The sequence below is a fragment of the Gouania willdenowi genome, chromosome 16, assembly GCF_900634775.1.
Source record: "Gouania willdenowi chromosome 16, fGouWil2.1, whole genome shotgun sequence".
In the NCBI taxonomy this organism is placed as follows: domain Eukaryota; kingdom Metazoa; phylum Chordata; class Actinopteri; order Blenniiformes; family Gobiesocidae; genus Gouania; species Gouania willdenowi.
The window spans coordinates 25,761,834-25,783,056 of record NC_041059.1 but is presented as its reverse complement, the minus strand read 5'-3'; the positions used below and the strand labels follow the sequence as shown (position 1 = coordinate 25,783,056).

Here is a 21,223-nt window from a genome sequence, read left to right as displayed (position 1 = left end):
CTTACTTTTAGTGTTGTGTTCAAGACCACACTATCTGAGACCAAGACTCGCCAGAGACAAGAATGCACCGAGACCAAGACTAGACCACGACTTCCGGGAGCCGAGACCGCGTCAAGACCAAGACAAGACCATAAACATTTTTTTTTTTAATTTAAAAAAATACATAAATAAGTAATATTATGACAAGGTTCGACAGTTAAATAACATTCTCTCTTTAGTTTTAGTTTCTTTTAAATACATTTGATGGACAAAAAAGGTGCCTGCAAAAAAATAACTAAAATATTAAAACTACTCCTGCTACTGATAAATTATTCTACATATTTGAAAACAAGATTTTTATGTCAGCTGAATGTACAGCAAGTGTTTAAAAGTATTTCTGCCAAGAAATAACATGGCTGGTCACCTACACACCGCAGAGTGTTTCTTCTTTGCTGTGCTTTTACAAATGTATTCTTTGTGGTTTGTGACACCAACTTTCACAACCAACAAGTTAGCGGACATGTTGAGCTCCCGCCTTTCTCTCCTGCTTGTGTGTGTGAGTGTGTCACACAAGTCACTCAGTCACATTAAGGAAGGTTGGGGTCATTATATGGGGTGTAATAAAGAATGAATAAAGGATTGTTTTATCCCGTTCTTCTCCTTGTTATCACATTTTAAAATTTGTTTTAAAAAAGCAGGAATTAGTGCTGGTCTCGAACAGTCCGGGCTGCCCAAGTCCGAGACAAGACCGAGTCAAAATGCTACCGAGACCTTTAAAATTTGGTCTCAAGATCAAGACCGGTCTCGACTACTACAACACTACTTACTGTAAAGCTGAAATTCATCTATAACAGTGGTTCTTTTTGGCTCAAGTACCCCCTTTCGCTTACTTTTGAATGCAAGTACCCCCTTTTGTTCGACTACAACATTTTACTCAAAATTCTGTGAAAAAAACAACTATAGAGAATAATGATAGTATGAAAAAGAAAGAGTGATGACACACATTTTAAAGAAATGTTTTATCATTTCCTGTCAACTCCCTCCTGATGAGACCAAGACTGAGCCTTGTATTTTCAGTGCTTATCACAAGATCATTTATAATTTTGAGGGTTTTTTTTGTCGTTTTGTGTGTTGCTGGTAATAGTAGTTTTCTCTTAGTGTGTTTTTGATGTCATCGTGTGTCTGTTCTTTTTCTTATTCAGTATATTTTTCTCTTATTTTGTGTTTTTGTTGTTTTGTGCATTTCTTGTAATATTTAGTATCAGTTTTAACTTGAAATACACATAAAACATTTTTAATGTTTAAATGTTTCCACTCTCTCTCTCTCAAGTACCCCCTGTAGTGCCATCACGTACCCCTAGGGGTACACATACCCCCATTTGAGAAACACTGATCTATAGGCTAAAGCTGAAGGAAAAGAACAAGTAGACATCATATTCCTTCATTATTTGTACCTGTTCATTTGTTTTTAGTAAAACTTAAAATGAATCTTTACATTTTTAAACACACAAACCAGTTTGTATTATTTAACTTTTTATTTTAACAATTTAGCCAGTCATTTTTGTTTCTTCAGTCAGGACTCAAAGCGCGACAGTCATTGATAATCCTTTCAAACTTGGCTGTAGAAACTCTATTAAATTTGTACAATGAGATAAACTGTGAACCACTAATTTAATTGTTCAGTATGATCACCATTTAAATCAATAAAAAAACTAAACAGAATATGTATCCCGATTTAATTTATATTTTACTCTTGAAATCAATCTAAGAATTGTCACAATATTAAAATTTCACACTCAAACTGCATAACAAATAAATTCTAATCATAAAACTAAATGTAATCATGTTCAGAGAAATGTGCTCGTTAAGTAGTGGAGCAGAAACCTGGGCAGAATGTCGCAGGTGTGACGCAGCGGCGCAAGTCGATGACGTAAACAGCTTTGTCCCAATTCTGCAAGTTTTGCACACTTGTAACCTGCGTACTTAAACCTTTCGTGCACTTCTAACAAGTGCACACTTCGTAGAGGGGCGTAGGGTGCTGTGAGAGCATTGGGACCGGGCCTAAGTGCCCAATCCTCTCAATCCTCCTGTTTTGTGGTGTTTTTAATTGTTAATTTTAAAAAAGACAAAAAGACGACATTTGAATATGCTACTGTTTTGTGGTGTTTTTAATGATAATAAAAAAAGACAAAAAGGAAAAACAACTGCAAGACAATATGATCAAAACACAATACACAACGTTGACAATCAAAGACCAAACATGAAATCAAATAAACTGCCGTAAAATAGGCCGAGATGTGGACGCCATTTGCGCATGCGTTGAAGAGATCTGACGCATTTGCTGATGCATTCACAGACTGGGAAAATACAAACCACGTCGTTATTTACATTTGTTGCCAGTGTAATAAACAAGAATTTAACTTCAAATGGCAGTAGCATTAATTCCGTCGAGGGTCCAGATATTGTGCCAAAAGTAAAATAAATAAGTAAAAGTAAAATAAATAAGTAAAAGTAAAATAAATAAATACATAAATAAATAAATAATAATAATAATGAGCGCCTGTAAATCGTCACATTACATCAAAATCGGAGGGCACATTTATAATTGTATTAATTACTTTTAATTCAACGTGATTTGAATGTTTAATGTGTGTGTTGTGTGTTTAAAGTTATGAAAAATGTGTGTATATTCATCGTATATATATTTTTTAAATTAAAAATCAAGTGTTGTTGTGTGAACTGTTAAATAGTCAATATAATTGTCCAAACAAAACAAAATCAGTCAAATGCAATATCATGTAATACTTTTTATCCTAAAAGTTGCCCCCGCCCCCCATAACTACGTCATCAAAAACGACCCAATCAGAACACTTTTTGAACGGAAGTGTCATATTTGAAATCTGGCAGTAACCGTTCAGTCTCTTTTATTCCGCTGGGTTGACTCGTAATAAACAAAGTATTGTTATTATTTTTTTTTAAACCTCCCTGGATAAATGTCAGCGTGAACATGGTAAGATTAAGCTTAAATATTCAGATTTTGCTTAGTTCGTACATTGTTCCCTTTAGAAAACGTGTTGTCTACTGATGAGGCAGTTTCTAACTACTCCATCATTAGCATGCTCAAGCTAAACATGCTAATATAAACTAGAAATACGCCAGAGAGAAGCCGGACGTTCTGCAGGTTGTTTGAGATCTGTTAAAAGCTTATTTAAATATTACTTCCTACTTGTTAAATTGGGATTTTTTTTAGCTTTGACTGAAAAGTAAATGGACTACTCAAAATGTATTGTTGACGTGAGGGGATTTTTCTGCAGCACATCGATACGCAAAAAATGGTCGTAATGCAATATGGCAAGCTCAATGAGCTCATCACTTTTTACTATCTAATACAGTTGCCATTTGTCCAGAACGAGGAACATCTTTTGTTCCTTCAAACTGAATTTGCTCTACACTTCATTTCATAATATAAGCGTATTATGCTTATTTTTTAAAATTAAAAAGTAAGGGGTACAAAGCACTTTGGTTGTGCTTTGACATCCAGCCATGTTACATATTATCAAAACAAACATCTATGCATCAATCATGTTCATGGTTATGGTAAAGATAACTACACTATTGATCCTAATAAAAGCAAGTGTGGCATTGATTTGTTTTGTCCAAAGACAGATTATTTCGCACCACTCTGTTATTGGATGTGTTAAATGGTTGAACACAGTGGCATTTAAATGAAGCTGTCAGACATGTAGTTTCTTTTTTCATTATGTCTATGTTGGTTGATAAATTAATTTGTGTCTCAAATGCAATCAGAGGTTTTTGTAAGTCTGTCAAATCTCTGATTCGATGTATAGCAACACCATTCTGTTGTAGGTGTTAATTCATTCAGTTTATTGATGCCTGTATTATTGAACCCTATAAAGACACTTATTATAATCTTATTTGGATTTGTCTGTCCATCCACCTATGTTAGATGGAAGAAGAGGAACATACAGACAGGAAACAGCAACTTGCAAAGCTCTATCAGAAGATCAACAACATCAAAAAGTATCTGAATGAAGGTAAGCCAAGTCCATGTTGTCCAGTTATTAGGGATGTCCCGATACAACTCTTTCATTTCCAATATGATACAGATATTGCAGCCTTGTGCATCGGCTGATACCGATATTGATTCGATATCAGCATGAATCATAATTTTTTTTTTGTTTAATAAAAAAAAAACAATTTGTAGTGTGAAATGTTAGAAAAGGCTTGACCAAGTGAACATTAGTCAGCAACAGTAGGTATGAGAAAAACTGACCCATTTATTATTAACCAATTGGTTACATACAGTACATTTTAACCTTCAATATAATTTCTACAGTATTCTACAATTGAATAAAATAAATAAATAATGAATTGGGGGAAAGAAAGAAAAAAAAAAAAATCGGAGAATCTGTAAATTTGTATCCGATATTCGTTCTCAGGTTAATATCGAACCGATATTCGATATCGGATTGGGACACCCCTACCAGTTATTATTAGATTAATTCCCGGTATTAAACAAATGGAACTGTGTTTTAATTCTCCATTCTAATTTTTTGTTCTTGCTTCAGATGACACTGATAATATAAACCAGGTCATTGGCTCCAACTCACCTGAGTCATGCTATTCTTATCTGATGGAGCTGGAAAAGAAGGGGGACCCTCACTTGGACCATAACCACCTCACCCGTCTCATTGACTTTTACACCCGAGTGTTTTCCAACATGCCGCTGGGAAAGAACTCTCAGAATGAGAGTTATGCCAGGATGCTGGTTAGATTTGCAGCACTGAAGGCGTAAGATAATCAGCCGAGTGTTTCCATGGACATTTTATTTAATATATATTTTCTTTTTGTTGATACAAGAGTTTTCTCATTGTTGGTTTGAGCAAACAAATACTGTGGCAGTGAAATTTTCCCCTTTCATTTTGTATTAGGATACAGGATGTTAATGAAGCTGAAGACAACTTCAACGTAGCAAGATCTCACAGCCAGAACTTTGCCTTTGTCCACATTGCACACGCACAGTTTGAGCATTCACGAGGTAACATTGATTTTGTTCTCTCTTTCTTGGGAAAACATGCCATTTCAAGTATTAGTGTTAATTTCTTTATTTATTCATCTATTTTTTTTTTAATCTTTTTTTGCGTGCAAGGCAATACAAAGAGAGCCATTCACATACTGCAAGCAGCGTTTGATGTGGGTGCTAAGCCCAAAGAGTTGCTGGAGGCTGCTTTGCAGAGCATGCAGGCAGGAAAAATCCAACCGTTTGGTTCAGCAGACAAAGAAAACGTACCATGTGAGTTGTCGATCAACATTCATAATCATGCCAGCTGTGATTAGATTATGTAGTGCAGTGGTTCTCAAACTTTTATTTGGCTCAAGTACCCCCTTTCTCTTATTTCTGAATCCAAGTACCCCCTTTGTCTGACTACAACATTTTGCTTAGAATTCAATGAAAAAAAAAAACAACTACAGAGCATCATGATGGAATGAATGAGTGGTAACACACAGTTGAAAGAACTCCATTGTAAACAAGTGAATGAAGCTGTATTTGGTGCCTCCTGAATGAATCTATTTTGATTATCTCCCACCTGGTGTGAGATCATGACTGACTTTTGTATTTTCAGTTCATGTTCAAATCAAAATAATTTCTATCATTTTTTTGTTTTAATTTTGTGTGTGTGTGTGTGTGTGTGTTGTTTGATTGTTTCTTATGTTGTTTAGTTTTGTTATTAATTTGTCGTAATCTTGTGGGGTTTTTTCCTCATTTTGTTTGTTTTTGTTGTCGTTTTGTCAGTTGCTAGGGATATTTAGTATGATTATCATTTTTAACTAAAAATAAACATTATAAAACCCCATATTTTTAATGCCTTCATTTGCTAATTTTCCTCTCTCTCTCTGTTTCTATTACCCTCTGTACTGCCATCACGAACCCCCATTTGAGAAACACTGATGTAGTGTATTTTTTTAGCTATGTTTTGTTTTTGTTACTGTAATAACATTCTTGTTTCTCCCTATATTGTCTTTTGTGCTTTATTTTCTTTCTTCAGTTATGGCCGTTGGTAATGCACAAGATTCAGTGAGAAAAATCTCAGATTCCCATAAAGTAAGCAGAATATCTGATGGAACAGGTGACCTGAAGCTGCCCAGCATCTTTGGTTCAGGGTAAGAAATTAGAATCAAGCAGCTTTTAAATGTTCCACAAAGACTGTGTGAAGCAATGACTTCGTCCTCCCGTTAACAGGATGGAGCCGTATGGAGGATCTGATGACCATCTTCCAGGATGGAGGTCTGAATCACAGCGCAAAAGAACAGTTGGCATGGTGAGTGTCAAATTCCCTTACCTGAAGCAAGTGCGGCTGAAGTTTCTTAATGTTGGAACTTGGAAGTTGTTTTTGTACTTGACAGCTGGGGAGAGTTCCTGTTGTACCTTTCTCCATCCCAGAAAAAGAAGATGATGGAGCATATCCCACCAGTGTGTCCAGGTATTTCTGGAGCTTTTAGGTGATACTTTGGCTTTATGACTCCTACAGTCAAACAAAAAAATCATAGACTATTTCTTGTAGAGGTCGACCGATATATGAACTTTTTTCAAGATCGGCCATCGACCAAAAAAAAAAAAAATTTTTTTTTTTACTATCACCAGGCCTCCCTAAGGAAGGGTAAGAAATACTTTATTATAGGGAGGATAGTAAAAGAGAGGGCAGTGTTAAACCTATGTGAGGGGGAAGAAAACAGGGAGGTGAGACTCAAGGTAGGAAATGGAATGGGTGGGGAGGAGGTAATTATTTTAAAGTGAGATGTGATGTTGTAGTTGTGCATATGGTAGCAAGTGGGAAGCTTAGGTATAACGGTGGTGGCTGTGAACAGAGGGAAGGAGTGAGTGGTTATACCTAAAGCAGGTATTTAGTTTAAACCGACTACTTGCACATTGTACTGTATATTGTTGTCGTACTTTACTGCTACTTACCCGTCCTGTACTTATTGTTTGACTTGGTTGTGTACGGGTATATTTAATTCAATAAATGTTTAGAATTCTATTGGTGTATTTCATTGAATTGGTAATATATACATTTATATCGTGAGTGTTTCAATTGTCTTTCATCATCAATGTGCTTTAAAAAAAAAAATGTATATCGGCCATCAACTGAATTTTTTTTCTTAAAAATCGATATCGAAAAAAAAAAAAAAAAAAAAAAAAAATCGATATCGGCATTGGCCTTTGAAAATTCCATATAGGTTGACCTCTAATTAATTAACATTAATCTCTCTTGACTTTACTTTGAGGGTAATGAAGTTTTATCCCAAAGAGTTAATTAGTAGAATGTCACTGTGGCTTTTCTAAGAATAAGTTTACACAGCACACTAACATTAACAGTGACAAATAATCACTATTATTGACTTTATATGAGAATCCTCAAACTACAAAAAGGTTGTTTTCCTTTTGTTCCAGACAAACGTCTGGTTCAAACATGAACTCAATCATTGGGTTCCACGCTTCAATGAGAAATGCTAAGGAGGGAGATTTCATTCCATTTCAGGTAAGTTGTAACTGCTGCTTACTTGTCATGATTTGTTTTTTTAGGCCGGGTTACCAGACTCAAAACACCCTCACTGTGTTCTTCTTGTTGTTATTGTGTACCCTAGTTAAAATCGCTACTCCTTTGTTAATCGGGAACAGATCGAGCTGAAATTTGGTAGCTATAATATGTGGATGTGTACGCAATTTCCAAATTTATGGGAACAAAATCATGTGATATATCATTTCAAAGGTCATGTAACGTAGATTATGATTATGCTTTGCACAATTTGATTAGTGGCCCACCCCCTTTTGCAGCAAAGATTTTTTATTCTTCCTATAATGTGAATGAGTGAAATAAATCTATATATTTGTTTATTTGTATGGTCTAATTTATTTATCTGTAAGGTTTCTTTTCTTTATTCATTGGAACTTGTTCAGAGTTTTTTAAATCTGAATCAACCGACAACTTGTTTTTTAACTGGTCCCAGTTTGCAGGTTAAAAGGGTACCATAGTTAAGGGGTGTCGCTGTTGCTCTTTATTGTGTTTTAGCGAGCGTCTCTCAGTCCAGAGTCTCTGATCAGGGAGGACCAGGCTGCTGCAGACTCCACCACCTTTAAGATGGAAGGTACATTAAATCCTGCTCACACTGGATTTAAGTTGGAAAGGTGCTGCTGAACATTTGTTGAGCTCTTCTCATTCTCTCTTTCTTTGGCAGATGTAACTCACACTTTTGATCAGGTGGTGAGTTCAAACTCTCCAGAGTCTTGCTGGCTGTACCTGATGAGCCTGGAGAAAAGGGGCAACCCTCACACAGACGTCGGCCTCCTCAACAAACTCAAGGACTGTTACTCTAAGGTGTTCTCCAGGCTGCCCATCAGGCAGTACAGCAAAGATGCCAGCTATGCCAGGATCCTGGTCAGATATGCAGAACTAAAAGGGTGAGTCCTGCTCAGCACACTCAGGGTTAGGGATGTATATTGATAAGAATTTAGCGATTCTGACGCTTTATCAATTCCAGCTAATCGATTTGTTTTATCGATTCCCAGAAAGGCTGAAAAACAAGTAGTACATGAGTACAGAAAATAATACAACATGGTTTATTAAAATAGATATCAGGTTTATTAACATAAATCTTAATTATTCACTGCTGAGAATAAACAATACTAAAACAAGTAAAATGATTGTGTGTGTGTGGCGTCATCGCAAATTTGCGAGTGGAGTACGTTTGTTTACAGTGGCGGTGCAGCCCAGGAAGAATCAAATGCAGAATCGCAAAGGGTTTTTGTTCGTGATTCCAAAGTATCGTTTGACTAAGAACCGGTTCCCAAACGAAACCGGTTAACGATGCTCATCCCTACACGGGCGGATTCACTATGATCTGAAATAAAGGGTGGTAAACCAGGTGCGCCCCTAAATCCTTTAGTGGCGCTGTTTCCTCACTAAGATTGCGCCACTTAAAGGTGCACGTATAGGCTAGTGGTGGGAACCTCTGGGTACCTCACGATACGCGTTACAAAGCTCACGATAACGATTATCTCACAATATGACGATACTGCGATTATTGATACATTGGTCAAAAATCAATCTATGATAATCTGACATGAAAAAATACAATTTTTATTTTATATCTCTGAAAAACAATTAATTGAAATTGTCCTATGAACGGTGACACTATTTTAGTGGATATCTCTTCACCGCAGCCATACCAGACTCCACACGCGCGTTCAGCTTTTTATCTTCCTCACACACACTTTACTCTGAATTTTCTTATTCAGTGGCTGTTAATGTAATATTGTTTTATTTCACTTATTTTCTTATACTAGAAAGGTCAACTGGAGCATTTTCTTCCATCTTCACTTTGTTTTGTGTCAACATTCAGTGCAGCGATGATCTTTGTGTGTGTGTTTGCTCCTGACTGTAGGTCGTACTATTTTAGGCGCATAAAACAATCACCGCAAACGGTTCCAGATTTTATGAATTGCATTGCACCCACTGCATTAATGTATTTGCATTTCTTCCTCCCATTTTTTTGTGCCCCTTATGAGATTTGCGTACTTTACATAATTTAGTCATCAGAGGGAAACGCGCTAAATGCATTGTGGGTGCATTGTGATGCACAGTCCTGCTTCCCTGGGGTTTGTACCCCTTATTAGAGTGTGACATTTGCACACATTTTTATGCCCCTATACCTTTAGTGAATCCACCCCTCTCTACTTTTCTTTTAGGATGTCACGTTGGAGCATTAGAACCATCGATTATTGGTAACCCTGTTCAGAAAAGGTGGAGATAGATGCTGAATGAACCCGATACAATTAAGTTTGTGATTTGCTGATGTGTTTTTCTTCTACAGGATCGAGGACACAGATGAAGCGGAGGATCATTTTATTGTGGCAAGATCAAACTGCAAAGCCTTTGCCTTTGTCCATATAGCGCATGCACAGTTTGAGGTCTCGCAAGGTGAGATAATCAGATGTGATACAGTAGTTATTTAAAAAAATAGAATCTTCTTTGTGTTTTTTTTTTTTTTGTTTTATCAACCTGATTCTTCCAAGACTTCTGTAAAAGCGTTGGTCTTTTTTCTTGTAGGTAATTTGAGCAAAGCCTCTTCAATTCTTCACAAAGCAGTGGCGTTAAATCCTCGACCAGCTGAGTTATTGGATCTAGCCATCTTTAACCTCAAAGCTGGACACAAGCAGCTCATTCCCACCAAGGAGGAGCCACTTCCTACTGGTGAAGACCTGACATGATTTTTTCATTCAATGCTTCTGCACTGCAGTCAGTCTGACTGTTGTTTTTATTTCAGAATTTCACACTGTGGTGGAAAACAAAGATGTGCAGATTCCTGCTCGTGTTCCTCTGCGTCTCTCTGCAGAGCAGTCAAAGCCTGCCAGCAAAGATTGGAAGGTCCCAACTTTAGTCAACTACCATGTTTCCCCAGAGGTTTGAAAACTACACATTTTTTGCTGGCGCTCATTTTATAATGGCCACATACAGCCTCATTTGACCCGTGTAGTTATAACCAGATAGCAGCTTCAAAAATAGTTTGTAAATACCTGCAGTCATATATGTCCTTTATCAGCAAACAATGAATTAAATGTATCTCTAATTCAACCTACAGTAGTGCCTACACACCAATATCCATTAGGTCACATGTTTAAATGATAGTGTTAGCTACTCTGCTAATGCTGCATAAAAGATGAATATCAGATGAATGAGATGGCATAGTGTCATTTTATGTCATTTCAACAAATGGCCTTCACACTTAGGTTAAAAAAAATCATGAAATGTTAACCAATTGTTCCTTAATTATTAAATAGGCACACTGTAGATTTGTAGTTTGATCATATGAATACCTTTTGAGATATGGCTAATTTAGTGAGGGGTTAATGTGTCGATTTTCATACAATTTTTGTTTGCCCTTATTTTTCTTCCATTTTCATTTTCCAATATTTCAGGAACGACATCACATAGGAAACTTAAATTTAGTAAAGTAATACAGCGCCACCTACTCTCTCAGAATATACAAAACGATCTGTTATACATCCTATCTGGTGGACATGCCAGACCCACAAAATTGTAAAAAAGTTTGTTGGCGTTTGAACATTTTTGGGCCTTCAGTAAACAACTTTGCATATGTCTCAGCTCTGTTTAATTTGATCACATAGACTGTTAACATTACTAATGATGAGTCACATATTTACTGTACATTGGTTCTAGGGTGACAGTTCAATTATATTTTGGAACCCAACTTTGGGTTATATCACCACTCACAAATTTTGAAAATCCTTCACTTGATTTTTCACTAGAAACATAACAATTAAAATAACCATTGCATCAGGAAAACATTAAAAAAAAAAACTTTTTCATGTTCCCTCCAAAATACATTAAACGGGATCCCCACGGTCATGGAATTCCTGGAAAAGAGTTGTAATTTGAAAAAATGATTTTCCAGTTTTGAAAAGTCATGGAATAATTTCACTCTTTTGGAAAAGTTTTTGAAATGTATCGTAATTTAAAATCCAACCTTTGCTAATACTTTGGGACTTTAAGCAAGTCCCTTAACCCTAACACCTTTTTAATAAATGTGTCTGGAAATTGTAATTGTAATCTTATAATGAAACATGGTAGCACTCAGTTACATTCAATAGCTGGTGCGTCGTTGTTTATAAAATATTGCAAAATGGGTGTCAAAGGCAATTGTGCCATTGTAGATAAGTGACGGACACAACTTGCATTCCCTGTGCCATGTTTTTGCTACTACCCGTGGAACACTGTCAGACCTCTGTTACACTATTACACTGGAATGACCTGCTCATTTTTGTGCTCTAATGGTCTTGAATAGATCTTAGCGATTCAGAACTAAGTCATGGAAATTTGGTAAAACATTTTGGAAAAGTTTTGAAAAAACTTTGTGAAAAAGTGTGGGAACCCAGATTAAAATGTATCCATCATTATTTTCATAACAGTAATTTAAATGCTGCATCAAATATGCATCAGAAAACAGTTCAGTTAGTTTTTAGGGCATCCGCAACCTTTTGTTCTGATGTTACGTACACCCCTCACTAAATTGGCTATATCTCCAAAAGTATTCATCCGATCAAACTTGACAGTGTGCCTATTTATTAGTTATGGAACAATTGGTAAAAATTGCCGAATTTTTTTAAACCAAAGTGCACGGGATGCTATAAAAATATGTTGAAATGACATGGAATGACCCCATATTTCAACATATTTTAACGCTGCAGTGTGTGAAGACTGCAGTATTTTAATGATGAGATCATAAAGACTGTTTTTGTTCTAAATAACTGTTTTTTTATTTATTATCTATCATTCTTCCCCCTCTTAAAGGATAAATGGATTACACCTCCTGAACCCAAACCAGCTCCTCGTTTAACGGAGTCTGTTCCATCTCTGGCTCATTCCCTTCCATCCAGAGTGAACCGACCAACCATTTGTCAAACACCCACAAACTATAAAAACCTCCCTGCAAACAGGTAACACTCCATAATGAGATCTAATGGAATTATCTCAGCTTTAATACATTCCTATTAAAGCCAAAGCTTTGTTGTTTAAGTTCTTAGAGGAGGAGACTTAGCTTGTTGCTACTTGACATCGCTCGAAGTGACTCAGCAGTAAATGTATGAATAATCCTAAACCTCACTGTCGTACAGCTTCATCACTCCTGTTGAGAAAAGAGCTCCTGAGCCGAGCTCCTCTGCAATGGCAGCACACAGGGGTGGGGGAGGGGGAGCAGCTCTGCAGCCGTGCACCCCCCTGAACCAGTCGGCATCGTTCCAAACTCCACAGGTGCATCATGCTCACATTCTACTTTAACCTCTGCAGTCGTACGCTGTCCTGTGTGCCTTCTATCACACATTGTAAAGCCCCTCAAACCGCTGCCTGTAGCTAAGCTAACGCTACTCTCAAGCTACAACCTGCTTTAACTACCAGTACCTTCTAATGTCAACACGGAGTTGATTCAATCTCAGCTTTGGTTTGTAATTCCTGTAATATTTTGCTGGTGAAAGAGAACTGCAGCATCTGCTTTCATGACACTTACAAAGATGATTCAGTTGTTATGTTGCTTCTAGGAACTTATAAGTAATTACATTTATTAGATTTATTATTTTTTTAGTGTAAAAAATATAAGGAAATTGCAAACTCCAATGAAGGGGAACTTTAATATGTTTTAAATGTTTTCACATAAAAAATGATTAAAGGTAAAGCATGGTTTGGACATCTACATATTTGTTTAACATAATTACCGACAAACTGAACTGGACACACGCCAAGTTCTCTTTAATATCTATCAAAAAAATAAGGTAAAAAAAGGGCAGCAGTAGCAACCTTAAATAGTAAAAAAAAAAAAAAAAAAAAAAAGCACACAACTAGATGACTTCAGTTCAAAATCTATCTCTGCGATTGCAGTTCAAACTTTTGATTTGATGCTCAGCCAATAAAACACAAATATTTTTATTTCAGGTGTCTAATTATTTAGTAATTTCATTGCATTTATTGTATTTTTGATCAGCTGCTTATTAGTGTTATAACATGAATCAACTGATTTTTCTTAAATTACATTCATCTGACACTTAATTTCCCCCATTAATTAATCTGAAATTTAATTAAGACTTTGTATAAAAAAAAAAAAAATTCAAACAAAGCCACAATATGTTTTAAAACATTTTTAGCCAGAAATTGTTGTTTTAAGCATGAAAACCAGTACATTTTGTTACATTTGTGTTTAGCATCTTTACTAGCTCCAGTACAGCCAATAATACCAACATCTTTTGTTCCGATGAGTTGTTTTGCTGTTTAAGCCACCCACACATGACCACAAATGCTATGTAAAATATATTCCTCCAACCAAAACTGCATGTTGAAGCTTTCCTTGGATGTTTTTTCAGCCATGCTTCAATTCGCTGTCAAACGAGTCCCTCACCATCAAGGGGAAACAGTTTTTCATCCTCAAGATGATTGGACGCGGTGGTTCAAGTAAGGTGAGACGCTGCTGATGGCTCCTACTGATGCTGATTCAATGCTGTCATTTCTAAAAAATGTGATTTCTCCTTTATTTTCTCCTCGCCAGGTTTATCAGGTGCTGGATCATAAAAAGCAGCTCTTTGCTGTGAAATACGTGGACCTCCTGGAGGCAGATGCTCAGACTGTGGAGAGTTACAAAAATGAAATCGAGCATCTGAACCACTTGCAGCAATACAGCGATCAAATCATCAAGCTCTACGATTAGTGAGTAAACACCTGTGTTTCTTCCTAGCACAGTATTCTAATAATGGCGAGCAAGGGTTGGGCTCATTTATAATTTGCATTATTGGTATTTAATTACAATTATGACGTAATTGAAAACCATCTGTTGTTGTTACTATCATTGAATTTTAATTGAGTTCTGAAAATTGACTTAGTAATTGTAATTGGCATGGAAATTCTTTAAAAGCGCATTTACAATTTAATTAAATGCAAAACTTTGGAACAATGTTATAGTTCTATGACGTACACTTTTTAACAATCATTAAAATATGTTTCATATAAATTGTACCTGTCTATTCTCTTGAGGATCATTTTACCATTAAAAACATAAAATGAAATTGAGGGCTGTACGACTGACACAAAAAGGCTCAGGTGCCCAAACCAAAAATATTAGTACCAATATTTTAATTGATTAGGAAGCCTAAGATGAAACATATATTTAATGAAATGATGTATTTTACAGCTGATTTAAGACATGAGTCAAAACCAACCCGTTATCATAACAGATGCTAACAGTAAGCTAACACAAGAGGAATGTTAGGTTTTATGGGGTGATTTATCAAAGGCGTAATTGTGATTAATTGTAATTGAACTTGAACACAATTGTAATTGATTTTCAAGGGGGCAATAGTCATTGTAATTTTGCTTTTAATTGAAAAAGATACTGGTGAAAGTGTTCATAATTGAATTGTAATTGAATATGGATAATTGAAGATGGAATTGTGAATTAAAATGTAATTGAACCCAACCGTGATGGTGGGTGTGTGTGCGTGCGCAGTGAGATTACAAACAGCTACATCTACATACTGATGGAATGTGGAAACTTGGATCTGAACACTTGGCTGAGAAATCGAAAGTCCATAAACCCCCTGGAGAGGAAGTTCTACTGGAGAAACATGCTGGAGGCCGTCCACACCATCCACAGACATGGTTCGTCTGCTTTACCCTCACCGCAGCTCAGTGTTGTTCAATGTGTTCACCGTCCATCCTTTCACGCTATGCAGGAATCGTCCACAGCGACTTGAAACCAGCTAATTTTGTGATCGTTAATGCTTCGCTGAAACTGATCGACTTTGGTATCGCAAACAGAATCAATCCAGATGTTACCAGCATTATGAAGGATTCACAAGTGAGTCGAAGAGGAGATAAGGGGAACTTTCTTTAACCCGTGGCCCTACCTCGGTGCAGAGGTTGAATGTTATGAACTTACAGTAGATTTACCTTCTTGTTGCTTACAGGTTGGAACTCTAAACTACATGCCCCCTGAAGCCATCAAAGACACGTCGTCTCAAGCAGGAAAAGCTCGCTCAAAGGTGCCGCTCTTTTGACTGATTGAGATAAAGATATCAATAAATCAAACATGTAAAATGTTAACAATAGTTTAGATAATGAAAATGTATGAATTACAACAGGTGAATAGACCATTGATTTGATCCACATCCTCTTAATTTACATGTGCGAAAAAGAGTAGGATGAAGTGTGAAATTATTTGATTTTACCGCTTTATTCATTACCGATTTTTAATTTTTTAAGTACAACGATTAATACAATGAATAACCCTTATATCATTATACAAACTACATATTCACAAATAGTCTATAGTTAATCAGTATTACTCAAAACAGAAAACAAAACAAGCTGGTGATTAGTAAAGCCTCTCTTCGTTCCTGCACCTTGTGAAAATACTTTCTTTATACCTGTTTTTAAACTGAATTATGTTTGAACGTCGTTTTAGCTCCACACTCATTTTGTTCCATAATTTTACTCCACAAATTGACATATATCCACTTTTCAATGTTGTTCAAACACTTAAAATCTTTGAGGGCCTATACTACGAATCTAGATTACCTCTTATCGGGATTTAATCAGTGTGTGGTGGACTACAAAGCTCGCTGGAGCTTAGTCACTATGGCAATTAATGCTGAACGGCTAACCTGGTCGCGACCAGGTTTTGTTCTGGCTAGAATCTTAGCAGGTCCTAAAGCCCCGCCTCCTGACCAATCAGATATCTTAGAAAACGACCTGCCCATTGATAGAAGATCCTGGTTGATGCAGATCTGACAGCTGCGTTTAGGAAAGAAGATTATTAATGATAAATGCAATCCTTTCATTTACTGATGACATCCTTTAGGAAAGATATAGATTTATATTTGATGGACTGATCTACAGTCAGCTGATGCAGCCAGTGTGACGATCGTATGCACGGACAAGTGAAACCATTTATTCATTCATTCAAAGCTGAGGCTGACACCATCAGAACGAACATACAGTTAAAGAATGTACTGTCATCCCAGTGTGTGTGATAAACAGGTCTTGAATGGAAAAATTAATCAGAGAGCGTTCACACATTAACAGTATCAGCAGCTTCCTGCCTGGGTTGTTTTATTCCTGCCTTTTCTGTAACAACGGGGTTGTTTTTGGTCTGAATTATGGATTTTAATTATTCATCATTTCAAACTTAAGCAACCTGGTCGGGACCAAGTTATGAAGTGGATCAGATCTGAGCGAGTATAAAAGCTCCGTCACCGCTAGTGGGTGATGAAGCGCACTACATCAAAGAGTCCACACACATTTCTAGCTATTGCCTTAAAAAGATTGTGTGATACATTTTGTACTGCTGTTCCAGTCCGTGCAGACGTGACGTCAAATGAGGCTGGTGTGCGTTCTTGATGGCTTGGAGCGGCGTCCTACTACCAGAAATAAAAAAGAATGAGAAGAAGACGGCTTGGAGACTGATAGAAGACAAGCACAGTGGACCAAACTACTATTTGGTTCCACAGATGTACGCAGAGGCATGTGCACAGCTCTTGCAGTAAACAGTCACTTGAACGGCGAGTAAATAAATAACTGTGTCACAGTTAGAGTCCGGATCAGGCCACACGTCCTCGACGGTGAAAACCTTATTTTTTTCTCAAAGAAATTACATGTACGTTTGTTTTAGTGGTGAGCACCGATTTAACAAACAACTGTTAATGTCAACTTCAGATCAGCGCACGGGTAACAAATGACAGTGAAACAAACAAGGTGCGCAGTACAAACAAGAGACGCATCGGTTCTATTTACATAATCCATGTTATTGTGCAGAAAAAGGAATGTTTCAACAGTGTATTCCTTAAAAATTGTCCTCTGCTCCATTCTCCATCCAACGCGGATCACTGCGTGGCTGCTGCAGCAGGAAAGGAAGAACGCTGCACACAAACGATGTTTGTGGCAGTAGATTATTTCTTGCTTTGTGTAAAATTTGTGCAGTGTTGAATTCCACAAGGTCACAGAAAAGTTTTTAGACTATAGGAATAAGGATTTTGTGTGTTCTCAAAAACCAACATTATTCTCATGGCTCTTTTCTGTAGTAATACTAGTGGCTGTGTTGAACTTTCTCTAAATCCTCCCTGATACTTGGCAATGGAAGGTTTACAGCTTTTTTTTTTTTTTTTGTTTCCCAGATCAGCCCCAAAGGTGACGTCTGGTCCCTTGGCTGCATCCTCTACTGTATGACTTATGGCAAGACCCCATTCCAGAACATCACCAACCATATCACCAAGCTGCATGCCATCATCGATCCATCTCATAAGATCCAGTTCCCTGATATCACAGAGAAGGATTTACTGGATGTGTTGAAGGTGACACAACATGGTTTGTTTTTTTGATGATATGCTGAGATTTCAGGAATCAAAGATTTTGGACGTATGTTATCATTTTATGTGCAGTACTATTGATATTTGTTCAAAGTAACTGAAACCTGGGAAAAAAATATCCAAAGAAACTTTCCGCAATGCAAATTTAATTTAAAATGTTCCATCCTGCAGCTCACATGTTTAGATAAAATAGTTGATGTTTTTTTTTAATGGAAGCTTCTACACTAACCTGATGCTCTTTGTTCATTACTGCCAATTACTCCTGTTGACTGCCAGTCAAAAAGCCAGTTCTAGTAGGAAGCTGGGCATTTTTAATGGTCCCATGTCATGCTATTTTTCACCCATCTCTATTTGTTCTAAGAACCCCAAAAACATAGTATTTGAGGTTTGTTTTCCTAAACTCACCTGTTTTCCAGAGTTTTAGCCTCTCAAAAGTCACTTTCTGAGCAACTCTGCACAAACGGGCTGATTTGCTTCCTACTTTTGCATATTCATGAGTGGGCGTGTCTATAGATGGGAAACTGACTTCCTCCTCCCCGCACAGACTCAGTGTAGCGTCAAATTCATCATCAAAGTGGGAACGCTTCATCAAATTGCAGCGAGGTGTTTGGGATCACCCTGCAGTAAGAAAGGAGCAAATCACCCTCTGACTAATGATTGAGCGAATCAATGAAAAAATCACTTTGGGCATGTGTATGAAGCCCAAATAGCATTTTGATAATGTTTAAAGCACAGAAAAGTCTATTTAGCTTAACATGGGCCCTTTAAGTTTCAACAAGCACTCTGACCTGAAGTCCACAGCAAACAGTACAGTGTAGAGCACATCCTCCTGCTGTTAGGAGCACTTTAGCATGTAGCATTTTAATGTAGCTACTGCAATAGATACAGAGTTGGAAACTGCCTTGATTATCAATAATGTAAATATTAATTAGTTCTTCAATCTTTGATGAATTATTATGTCCACTCCACTGAATGGAAAGCTGCCCATATGATGGATGACACAGTGAGATTCTGAGAAAAAGTCCAGCATGGATTCCATCACTGGAGTTCCACTTGCTTCTTTACATCATTTTTGGCTACTTTACAAGACTACATTTTCATTTAGCAGATGCTTTTATCCAAACCGACATACAACCCGAGCAGTTAGGGTTAAGGAATTTGATCAGGTGATCCTCTGATTACTAATATATTAGTTAGACTTGGATGACATGGTGGTCTTCCTACTACAAAGGTGAACTTCTTTATCATTTAACTACATTCACATTCAAAAATGAAGATGTTTTAGTGCATATAATTCATTAGAAGATGAGTATGCACCTGTGACTCGTTTGGGCATGATATTGTATGATCATTGGAAAACTGATTCTCTGCTCATCTTCAGAGGTGCTTGGTACGAAATCCCAGAGAGCGTATTTCCATTGCGGAGCTGCTGGAGCATCCATACCTGCAGCTAAACGCCCAGTCCTCACCTGAACCAGGTTAACATACGGATACACAAGGTCCAGGAACCTCTAGACTTTTTGACTCTAAACTGGTTTTTCTTCAATTTCCAGTGCGTCCGTCCAACAACGACCTCCAGAAGATCCTAACCGACCTCGCAGCCCTTCAGTCTCCAAACAGCATCCTCAGAGCTGCTAATGTAATCCTTACTTTATACTTTAGTTACAACTTTGGCTTTGATACTTCCATAAATGTTAATGAACTTATTTTTTCCCCCTCTTTCCACAGAACTTAGCAAAGATGTGCAGCAGCGGGAAAGCGTTAGATGTTGCGGAATGTGCAAAGTCCTCACCTTAGCTCTCCCATTACATTGGGATTGTCTGTTGTAACCGTAGCCACTTATCACTTTAGTAAGATGTTGAAAATAACGTGTGTATTATTTTTCCTGAAAATAAACATTACACAAGTTCCTTTTTTACTTGTGTTGTGATAATAAATGTTAAGCAATTGCAGTATATAGTATAGTGGATTAAACCTGATGTGCAGTTCATAGCTTTTGGCTCATTACACACTTTAGCAGGAGATACTTTTTTTTACAAGTTAAGTTAATTTACTAAACACATAAATCAGTCAGGAGAATATTCTGGGCACAAAGAATAAAAGACATCAAAGTGAAAAGAGGAAAAATAGCTGAGGAGCGATAATTTCTTCCTCAAAGCAGATGTAGAATTCATTGACTGAAGATTTTTTTTTTTTTTCATCAGATTAAATTTAAAAAAAAATGTATTTCAGCTGATGCCACTGTCAATGGTCAGATAAGACGATGCTAAAGGAATGTCAACATGGTTGGACACAACTCAGTCAGTTCCATCTCATGGACAAAGACCAGAGTTCAAATGCAGACATCATGTATAACTTGGAAAGCAAATGAATTGTCTAAAATTGAGTGGTCCAATTTAAACATTTTACATAAAATAATAAACAATTTTATTGTTGCATTAAACCGTAGCTATCTGACTCCTCAGCATGTTACTGCTGTGCCGCTGGTACTGCTGATTCAAAACAGAGAAAGGATCAATACTTGATGGATGTGTGAATGACAAAATACACCAAAATGCATTTTTTTTTTTTTTTTAATTATTATTAAAGTGGTGGGCTAATGGTTAATAATGGTTAAAGAAGAGGACTTGCAAACAGAGCCATGCCACAGAATAAAGTAAAAATGACAGAAAACATGAATCATTATATAAATTAACAATTCATTTGCAGATATCTCAGCCTCTCCAAATACACAAATTGAATGATACAATATTTCAGTTTCCCCATGCTTGCATCACATGATGGAAGTCATTTTTAATCAAACACTCAATTTTTCCTCAATCCTGCAATTTTCCTGAAATTATTCCACAGAATGTCCCCAAATTAAATAAAAATTGGTCACAAAAATCAAGGAAATGTTATAAATGATTCTGCAGGGACTGATATCTGTCACTTATTGCTTGGATATTGTCAGGGCCTTAAATACTTCACATATTGAATACGTGGAAGTGCAAACTAGGGCATTTTAATGTTCAAATTGCTCGTTTTCCTGCCTAAAAATATCATTTTTATTAGTTGTCTGCAGACATGTTTTACTCACAGACTCTTTACATCACTGAAATGATAGAAACTGTAACACTCACATTTGCTCTTGGTTGAATAAAAATGAAACTGATCTAAGAACACTACAAACTACAAGAAAGTGAAATGGGTCAAACAATCACTACTAGACCCTACATCCACGAAAGATGATCAGATGACTGTTCACTGCATTGAACATAATAAAGTAATCAAATCTTTGGGGAAAAATAGTGTTTGGCCTTT

At 36.7% G+C, this 21,223-nt stretch overlaps 1 protein-coding gene across 1 annotated transcript; it reads left to right on the top strand.

Annotated features, from left to right (window-relative positions):
- The first annotated feature begins 2,858 nt into the window (after positions 1–2,858).
- ttk (ttk protein kinase) lies at positions 2,859–19,830 on the top strand. The gene is made up of 25 exons (XM_028471012.1): positions 2,859–2,989; positions 3,947–4,034; positions 4,569–4,791; positions 4,932–5,038; positions 5,150–5,293; positions 6,048–6,162; positions 6,242–6,320; positions 6,406–6,482; positions 7,451–7,538; positions 8,070–8,145; positions 8,236–8,458; positions 9,871–9,977; positions 10,107–10,250; positions 10,324–10,460; positions 12,369–12,514; positions 12,692–12,827; positions 13,928–14,020; positions 14,110–14,267; positions 15,064–15,215; positions 15,290–15,414; positions 15,524–15,598; positions 17,729–17,905; positions 19,302–19,398; positions 19,474–19,559; positions 19,649–19,830. The coding sequence occupies exons 1-25, from the start codon at positions 2,987–2,989 to the stop codon at positions 19,715–19,717; spliced, it is 2,925 nt and encodes a 974-aa protein (XP_028326813.1). The 5' UTR covers positions 2,859–2,986; the 3' UTR covers positions 19,718–19,830.
- The last annotated feature ends 1,393 nt before the right edge of the window (positions 19,831–21,223 follow it).

Bases quoted from the DNA above. Each gene is read 5' to 3' on its own strand.
- ttk (XM_028471012.1), top strand. The intron at 4,035-4,568 runs GTAAGCCAAGTC...TTCTTGCTTCAG, and splicing joins CAAAAAGTATCTGAATGAAG to ATGACACTGATAATATAAAC. The intron at 5,039-5,149 runs GTAACATTGATT...TTTGCGTGCAAG, and splicing joins ACAGTTTGAGCATTCACGAG to GCAATACAAAGAGAGCCATT.